The 9,959-nt window shown below is 37.7% G+C and overlaps 1 protein-coding gene across 1 annotated transcript; it reads left to right on the top strand.

The window, feature by feature from the left end:
* The first annotated feature begins 661 nt into the window (after positions 1-661).
* Positions 662-9,452, top strand: Ms4a2 (membrane spanning 4-domains A2). Its single transcript, XM_034486019.2, has 7 exons — positions 662-798; positions 1,587-1,707; positions 2,212-2,346; positions 5,527-5,583; positions 6,238-6,393; positions 6,731-6,829; positions 7,660-9,452. Exons 1-7 carry the CDS (start codon positions 737-739, stop codon positions 7,756-7,758), a joined length of 729 nt encoding a protein of 242 aa, XP_034341910.1. The 5' UTR covers positions 662-736; the 3' UTR covers positions 7,759-9,452.
* Positions 9,453-9,959: the final 507 nt, after the last annotated feature.

Genomic DNA, 9,959 nt, shown 5'->3' with positions numbered 1-9,959 from the left:
ATGACATTCACGTCTCTCCACCTTTTCCTTGTCTTGTTCTTACCATTACAAGAGTGCAGCAGTTGTCACAGAAATGTTCAGATAAAGTATATTTCATAATTCAAACAGTACATTGAATAATTCCAGTGGCATGGTTTACAATAGTTAGAACTCTGATGGTCCTTTTTTCAAGGTCATCTGCTGCAGATCGTAAATACTATCCAGAAGACAGGAAGAGAGAATGAGAAAGGGGTGAGGAGAGGTGGGGGAGAAAGAGAGGAAGAAGGAAAGGGGGGAGGGGGAAGAGAGAGAATATAAAGTCAGAGATACACACATGAAGATTTGATCCCACACATGAAGCCAATAAAGAGCTCGTGACATAGGTATAGTAGAAGAAGCTGCCAAAGAGCACTCTTGCTTTTTCTTCTGCTCTCTTTTATCTTCTCAGTGCCTAATTGCTTCAGTACTAGGTTCCATAAATCCCACATCTCGGGCAGAATTATGCTCTAAAATACTCATGTTTCTGTCTTCATCCTGTTCTCTATTCAGTAGCTGTCTCAGTTTTGCATTACTTTTCATTATAGCAAGAGAAGAGAATCCCTGATATCAATCAGCTCCGAGACTTATCTGACCAGTAGGTTCCGCATGATGATGATCATTAGTATTCAGAGTAAACCTATCTTAACTGCCATCCAGAGCACACCAAGTTTCCGTGTAACAGTATCTTTCATTCCTGGATAGCCCAACTAATGATAAAATGGACACAGAAAATAAGAGCAGAGCAGATCTTGCTCTCCCAAACCCACAGGAACCCTCCAGGTAAGCAAAGACTATTATTTTTTCCATTGAAAAAAATTTTTTTATCAAGACAGAGAAATCCACAGTGCTAGCCAGGCAGATGCCAATTCATAGATTTATTCACAGACTCCAGTAAGTTACTTAAATTTCTTAGTGTCTTACTCTCTCAGCCATTGGGAACAAGGTTTTTACTTGACTTGAAAACTGGAGATATCAGATTTTCTAACATTGGAGACTTGTGGTTTGGGGTATGAGGCAGAGAGTTTGAACATGCAGATCTCTGGCCTCTGTATCTTCTGTGTATCTTTAGAGCCCATAGGATTTACAAAATGATCTTGATCCTGGTTGGGCCTTGTGAAACTTAGGGCATGGGATCCTACACCCAAGATTAAAATAGGAATAGAGACTGAGCTAGCCCCTCAAAGCAGTTCTCTGAGTATGAAGTTGTATGCATTGACAAAACACATGCAGAAACATTTCTATGCTAAAATCTCTTTGAGGCTGACAGGCAGGCATATTATAGATAGAGCTTTTTAGGAAGAAAAACTTATGGAAACCCAGGATGAACAAGAGCATGCAGCATGTCTTTGTTTTTATTATGGTCTATGTAAACACTTAGATAATATTCAAGTATTGATGGTTGGTTGCTTTGACTCTCCGAGCCTTTTTCTCAGGCACTACACCAAAGAGTTCAACTGCAGGATTCTCTTGAGGAACAGCTAACACATAATGCTTTAGTTTCTGATGGTTAACAAAATCACACAGAGAGTTAGAAGATTTTTGTCTGGTTAAATTTTTGTAAATTTCAGTGCAGGCGACATTGAACTCTTGGAAGCCTCTCCTGCGAAAGCTCTACCAGAGAAGCCAGCCCCACCCCCACCACAGCTGACATGGCAGACATTTTTGAAGAAAGAGTTGGAGTTCCTAGGAGTGAGTGCATAGCCTTTATTCTCAACTTAAAATGCAGGTTGGCTCTAGGACAGAGTATTTAGTTATATTAACATTTTCTCTCTTGTGGGCTGATGGGCTCCTATAGCATTCTTGATAGGCGAGGAATTGATGATATTATTTGCACACTCTGAGAAGAGAAAGGCATTTTCTCATAAAGATTTTAAGTTACTAGGTCATGAATGAAAAACAGGAATGAAGGATACAAAATGTCTGCTGTTAATTAGAAAGAATAATTATGCATGTCTATCATAAGTATGTAAATAAAGATGTGTGTGACATAGTGATAATGTATGCATTAGATTTTACTAGTCATGGTTCAGGATATATAGTGAGTAGAAGACAGTAGAAAATCTCACAACTGGATTAATCCAAGGAAAGCCTATGACACTAAAGAGATTTCTCGTATTCAGTTTTACTTACAGAGAAATGGGTACAATCTTGAGAAAATATATCCTAACTTTATAAAATTCATGTTTTCCACAGGTAACACAAATTCTGGTTGGTTTGGTATGCTTCTGTTTTGGAACAATTGTCTGCTCCGTACTCCACATTTCAGACTTTGATGATGAAGTGCTTTTATTATATAGAACAGGCTATCCATTCTGGGGTGCAGTGCTGGTGAGAACATATCTGTAGTCATTTCTGAAATAATGCTAACTAGAGATTTCCTTTTAATCAAAACTAATTAGTTTTGTTTTATTAAAATGCTCATTTCTAGCATTTCAATGATATCTACAGTTCTTCATTTATATGCACACAGCATCTTAAATGTAGTTTCCAAGCACTCTCCACATATACCTATTAATAAGTAACAATATTCAAGTATTGATGGTTGGTTGTTTTGACTCTCTGAGCCTTTTTCTCAGGCACTACACCAAAGAGTTCAACTGCAGGATTCTCTTGAGGAACAGCTAACACATAATGCTTTAGTTTCTGATGGTTAACAAAATCACACAGAGAGTTAGAAGATTTTTGTCTGGTTAAATTTTTGTAAATTTCAGTGCAAGCGACATTGAACTCTTGTTTAAAAACGATTCTTTTTTAATTTTTATTTATATTTATTTTAAAGCTTTATATTTTTAAAGAAAATATTGAGACTTGCTACACCCCTAATCTGAATATTTTCATTACTTTTTTTTCTTATGCTAAAGATCCATCCTCCCAGTTATAGTACATGTTAGGCAAGCACTCGCCCACCAAACTACATCCTCTACTTTGTGCTTTTCTTTCCTTTCCTTTTCTTTTCTTTCTTTCTTTCTATCTGATGTTTTTTCTTTCTTTCTTTCTATCTGTTGTTTTTTCTTTCTTTTTCTTTCTGTTTTTTTTTCTAATCATTCCATTCTTTTCCATCTTAAATGATATCCCACTTCCGGTTACCCCCTCCACCAACTCCCCCATCCTAGGATATTCCAATTCCTGGTTACCCCTCCACCAACTCCCCCATCCCACATCTGCCCTCCTCCCTCCTTTTTGCCTGAATGAGAGTGCGCCCCCACCCACCCACACTCTCCTGCCCCACCGATCCAGCATCCCCTTACTCTGAGGCATCATGCCTCCCTGGAGCCAAGGGCTTCCCCTCTCGTCCTGTTGGGCAAGGCCATCCTCTGCTACATAGAGCGAAAGATTCTTATCACAGTTGAATGTGGTTTAAACCATTAACATACTTTTATTGACCTAAAAACTTGAGACTATATAAAACTGTAAAAGAATAAAGACATTGATATTTAAGAAGTTAAATGATTTGATAGTTAAGAAGTTAAATGATTTGCCTAAAACTTATAATCAAGAAAATACCCCAACATTACCTATTAATAAAATTACATGGTAAGCACATATATTTTATCCATTAATAAAAAATAAGACTGGAGAGAGGCCTTAGTAGTTAAGAATGCTTGCTGCTCCTCCACAGGACCTGAGTTCAGTTCTTTGTACCATGTAGTGTGCATATGACTGACTGCCTGTAACTCTAGCTCAAGGGGATAAGAACCTTCTTCTGGCCTTCTTGGGCATTCATACACATTGGCATATACACACACAGACATATACACACACTTGCACATAAATTTTTTTTAAAAATCTTAAAAAATACAATAGTATAAAAAGTTCTTTTTAAGAAGGGAGGGGAAGGATATATTATTCAGATGAGAACAAGTTAACAATATTGGATGAATACAATTCCTTTTAAACATTCTACTGTTTGGAAAGCTAATGTGTGAGTGAGATCACAAGGTCATATAGCTTTATATATGTGTAGTACACATACAATAAATAGCATATTCTGTGTATAGAAGAATTCTGTGCATAGGAGGTATAGGATCTGATAAAATTTGACTCAAAATTTGATGAAATTTATACTTATAAATATACATATATATGAAATATTAGCTTACATGTCACCCTCAATATAACAAGCCTATCCATGATTTTGAATGCTACATTCACTTTCCTACAACTCTTCCCGTCTCTCTCTGCTACCCGACTTCTCATCTTGAAGCAATCACTATAACTGAAAATTAGTTTTCAGTTTTTAGAGTGTTGTAGCAATAGAATTGCATGCGACAATGTCTTATATGCCTACCTTTCTTTATTTCATATCATCATCGTGTACTCTCTTTTTATCAATAGTTTAGTTATAAATATGTACTCAAATCTAAGGAAACCATTGCATTGGTTTGATATGCTGCTAAGTATGTAGTTCTTAGATCTCTTGGTCATATGGTCAAGAAGATTCTTGACCATCTACCACATTTTTCTTGAACTTTTTATTTTTCAAGCATTTCATTTTAAAAGCCATTTATTCTTTCTCTGTGTGTATGTATCTCTGTGTCTGTCTGTCTGCCTCTCTCTCTCTCTCTCTCTCTCTCTCTCTCTCTCTCTCTCTCTCTCTCTCTGTGTGTGTGTGTGTGTGTGTGTGTGTGAGAGAGAGAGAGAGAGAGAGAGAGAGAGAGAGAGAGAGAGAGAGAGAGAGAGCCAGTGCCATAGTGCTCATGTGGAGGTCAGAGAACAACGGTAGGATGTCAGGTCTTTCTTGCTACTTTGTGAAATCAAGGAATTGAACTCAGGTTCTGTTACAAGCACTTCTACCTGCTGGGGCATCTCATAGACTCAAATACCTGGCTCTTTAAGTGCCTTGGAGCACACAAAACCCAATTTCTTAGAGGATGGTCTGACTTTGAGGTCTCAATTTTTACTTTTTTACTAAATATTTGCAAATGTACATTTTCATAGTTAACTATATGACCATGTGCTCAATATCAGACTCCATAGCTATACTAGGCTGGCCTGAAGGAGCTGACAGTGTAAGACAGGACATATGAACCAAGCATTACAATAAATGAGACCACTGTTACAGTTGTACAGCAGATATCACTAGCCCTTGCTACCTACCCAGTAGGTATCAAAGTCAACCTCATAGAGGAGCCATGTTAAAAAAATGAAGAGCCCAGGCCATCCGAGACCTAAGGAGTGGGAGCTTGCATGCTTCTTTTTCTCTTTCCCACTGTGTAGCTCAGGCTTTCCTTATCCTTACAAACCTTCCTGCCTCAGACTCCTGATAGCTGGGATTTCATTCATGTGCCACCACACAGCTCAGGATCTGCATTTTATCAAGACTTTCACATGGTTTGTATAAGGAATTGGCTTTGAAAAGCATTTTACAGGAGATAATAAATAATGGTCTCATGGGAGATTTTAGTGGCTAGCCTTCTGGAACACCTAAAACTCATTTCAAAGATGGGGGAGAAGTACACCAGAGAGCAGAGACTCACTTTGATCTCTCCCCTGTTTCCTTTTGGACAGTTTGTTTTGTCTGGATTTTTGTCACTTATGTCCGAAAGAAGAAACACACTGTATCTGGTGAGTTGCACTCATGCTATTCATTCTTCCAAGGTAAGAAAAGAGGAACTTTAGGGGTATTAAAAGAGACACAGCAGTATCACTACATTGTAGACAGTGTAGATGTATGCTTTCTTTCTATCCCTTTGTGCTAGAAAGCAATTTGCAAGATAAACTGGATAAAATCATTAGAAACGTAAATTGTGTCACCTAATAAAAAATGAAATTTGATTACTTTGACACCATTTAAAGGAACCCACACAGGTATTGTCCTTAAATGTATTTATAGTCTTATGGTTAGTTACGTCAACTGAGATGACTTGAGGATAAAATAAGCATGTGTCTGGTTTTTTTTTTTTTTTTTTTTTTTTTTTTGGGAGGGGGGTTGTTTTGTTGTTGTTTGTTTGTTTTTTCTTATTCTGGGGATTGAACCTTTGACCTTCTGCAATGCCTCATGCTGTGTTCAGTACATCCCCAGCCCTCATGCTTTTCTTGAATGAGTCTCAGAGGGAAACAGATGTTTACCTGACAATGAGTACATTTGCAAGAGTTCTTTATTTAACTGGGGTTTTGAATCAGCTTTGAGTTACTTATACAGAACCAGCTCTGTAAGATAGATCGGTTGAGCAGCTGTTGCCACACCCAGCCCCAGGGCTGAATGTTCTATGTCATCAGGTGAGAGGCAGCCTGGGAGCAAACATTATCAGCAGCATCACTGCAGGGATAGGGATCGTCATACTGATCCTCAATCTGAGCAATAACTCCGCTTATATGAACCATTGCACTGATGTAACCGAAGACGATGGTTGCTTTGTGACTTCTTTCATCACAGTATGTATTTCTTGTGAAAATACTAACTCTCTGGGTCCTGCCCTAAGTTTAAAAACCCTTCCTTTTACAGACACATAGTCCTTCCTTTGAAATCTCCAGATCTCATAAAATAGAGTTCTGTACTAAGGAGGTGATGGTCTTACTCCTACTCCTGGCCACATTCCTTAAGTCTGGAGTCATCATCTCCAATCAGTCACCTCCTGGTTTCCTCCTATTTGTGTATCAGTTTATTATGTCTGCTCCTGAGCTCCTGAGAAAGTGGATGTTTCTTTAAGGGAAGGGATTGGGGGTATATCTGTCTGTGACTTTTGCCTTTTGCTTGGTTGTTGTTTGACAGGAACTGGTGTTGATGATGCTGTTTCTCACCATCCTGGCCTTTTGCAGTGCTGTGTTGCTCACTATCTATAGGATTGGACAAGAATTTGAAAGTAATAAGGTCAGAAATTTTGACTAGCATGCTGAAGAGTTTGCGCTTTGTTCTTTTAAAACATGCCCTGAAATTTTTGAAATCATTTCCTGGAAAACTATTTATCAAAAATTGGCTTTTGTATTTCATATTAGAGATCTCATTTTGTACACTGAAATGGCATGAGAACACAACCCAGACCCTTGAGGTTAGGCAAATGAAACTGTTACCGGCTTTGGAGCCGTTTAGTGAAAAGTGAGTTATCAGCAGCTTGTGATGGAAACATTTCAGCTGTTGGGCTTTTCTTTTTTTGTCCCCAAGGAGCTTGTTATATATCTGTTTCTGCTTTCTCCCTTTCTTTTTTTTTTTCAAATATATATTTTTTTTCTTTCCCCTCTTTACTGCTTTCAAAAAGCCTTTGGTTTGGTTTTCCTCTTGGTTCATAGGGACAACTGCATTTTCACCTGTTGCACAAACTTATTATATCCTTGGTGAGATATTTTTTTTTTAATTCTCAGCCACTGTTGCTAACTCAAATCTGACAAATGGAACCTACAACCCATTCTTTATGTCCACTTTTAGACACAGCCCAGTTGTTACACTTTTTAATGACCACTGTCAGAAGAGAAACCAACATTTCAGATACAGAGTAACCTCAGTCACTTGTCACTTAGATGGTTTCTTTTAGTCCTCATTGGCCAGCCCATCTGATCTAGTTACTAGACTTAAGGGTCCATACATTCGAGTGTCATGAGAGGCAAGGTGAAATGCAAAAAGATAGAAGAAAAGATACATCTGTGATAAGTCTAGAAATGTGAAGACCTGGGTAATTAATATGGGATATTTTTTCTCTTTATCAGGTCCCAGATGATCGCCTTTATGAAGAATTAAATGTGTATTCACCAGTTTACAGTGAGTTGGAAGACAAAGGGGAAACATCTTCTCCAGTTGATTCATAAGAATCAGGGGACCAGGACAACCTGACTCACAGTGTAATCTTGAAAGTTGATCTTTTTACAACATTATGGCAAAATTTCTGATTACTCCACACTCTGTCAGTTTTTCAATTAGATTGTTCTGCAGATGCCATATCTTAGTTATGCTGTGTCTGGTCTTCTAAATATCTCCCTTTTGTGGATATCATTCACTCCGATTTTCTTGTTTTGTGTCACAATCTCACATACATCCTTTCTGGAAAGTAATCAAAAAATAAGTTGACTTTTGTTATATGTCTACATTCATGAATCAAAGGAAGATAAGGAGGAATTATGCTGAAAATTTAACTAAACTTAGATAATCAGGTAATATTTGGCTCTTACTTCATTTTAGAATTCTCAACAGCTATAGTTGTGCATGATATATGTCCACTACATCAAGCCTTCTGTATAGATATAGCTATAGATGTAGATATATTTTTCACCCTAAATAATAATGGGTTTTTCAGAGACAGAAAGCCTTATAAAAAGACAGATATCATCTGATTCATGAGCACATTCACTAGCACAGTCGTTGCTCAGTCGTCTTTACCAATTGGTGAGTAGTAGGTAATAGAGAATATTATTAAATCATTCAGTCTAGTGAGATGGATAGGTAAAATCAAGATCACTATGAATGTGTACATCCTTTCATAAGACACGTGTGATGAATGAAGAATAAAGTGATGAAGACTTGAGCTGGAAGGTAGTCAACGGGAAAGACAAGAAATGATCATGTATGCCACATTAGGTAAATATCTACCAAAAGTTGGAAGAGATTGCCATGTATGCCTAGAATCTCAGCACAAGGCCAGCCTCTGTTACATAGTGAGTTAGAGCCCAGCCTGGGCTACATGAGATCCTATATCAAAAGACCAAAGAAGAAATTGGTTCAAACTGTTAGCACCTTAAAGGATAGTTAAACAAACAGAAGCTTGCCTGATACGTTGAGTGCTTGATTCTTTAATAAAAGTGACTGAATAACATTGTGGGGGAGGGAAGCGGTAATGCAGAAGTCCAGATGGTGGAAGAGTAGCAGAAACAGGGGAAATGTTGAAACCTAGTTTTAGACTTTTGTTCAGAGATGATTATGAGAGTGATCATCATTAAATGAAGAGGGTTAAGACAGCAGGAGAATTATTTTGAGATAGAATTAAGACAGTCAAACTCCACTTGCCTGTACTTAGTAGGGGGGGGGGAGTAAGGATCAAAGGTAGAAAGCCTAACAACTTGTCAGAAAAGCATAGCACATCCAAGAAAATGATTTTGTTGGATTTTTAAAAGAAATAAAAAGGGACAATGAAAAACCTGTTTGCTGGGATTAGTTTGTGTTCTCTGTGTATGTCCAAGGGACAGGTAACTTTTCTAAATCTTCATGTAAGGCTCACCTAACATCCGTCTCTTCACACAGCCATACCCTTGATGCACAGTCACTCTACCACAGTAGTAAACTATGCTTGTGATCTCCTTATGTACCTTCATATAGTGTTTATACAATAAATCAAGATTATTTAACTTGATATTTGTACTAGCAAACGCAGTTGAAAGAATATGAGGGAAGTTTTGAGGAAGAAAATTGATGGTGGATATAATCATATTTCATTGTACACATTTGTAAAGTTCTCAGGAATAAAGAAAACACATTTTAAAAAGAACCATGTACATGAAAACAATTAATTAAATGGTGCCAAGGACAAAGAACATTTTCTGGGGTCTTCTTCCTCAATCTTTATCCAGTAGAATTGTATGTAAATAACTCTGGAGGCAGAAAACAGGACATTGAACTACCTATCACCTATCTTTTGTTAATAAATTGGGTAAGCAGGACGTAATCGTGTTTTACTAGCCAATACTGATGCTAATTCAATTGCTCTCTGAGCTGGAGAAAGTGGCTTCTTTTGGTGAAACTGTATCCTCAGGGTTCATTCAAAAGGTACAACCAACAAGAGTCTATGATAGACAGATGGATAGCTGAACAAAATAAGCTGTAAATGGACAATTCTTTAAACCAGAGGTACACGACCTTATCAGACCTTAAATAGGCAGGAGACACTGGGCCCTGTCTTTTCCAGCATCTGGTGCCTGCTTGCCTGGGTACTTTTAGTTTATCTTATGGCTCAAACATTACAGTCTGCTACATGACTGAGCCCGTGTATAAGGAAGGAAGAGGGACTTTTGAGCTTCAA

Source organism: Arvicanthis niloticus, chromosome 1 (assembly GCF_011762505.2).
Source record: "Arvicanthis niloticus isolate mArvNil1 chromosome 1, mArvNil1.pat.X, whole genome shotgun sequence".
In the NCBI taxonomy this organism is placed as follows: Eukaryota; Metazoa; Chordata; class Mammalia; order Rodentia; family Muridae; genus Arvicanthis; species Arvicanthis niloticus.
Note: the sequence above shows the minus strand (reverse complement) of the source record. Positions and strands in the feature narration are given on the sequence as shown.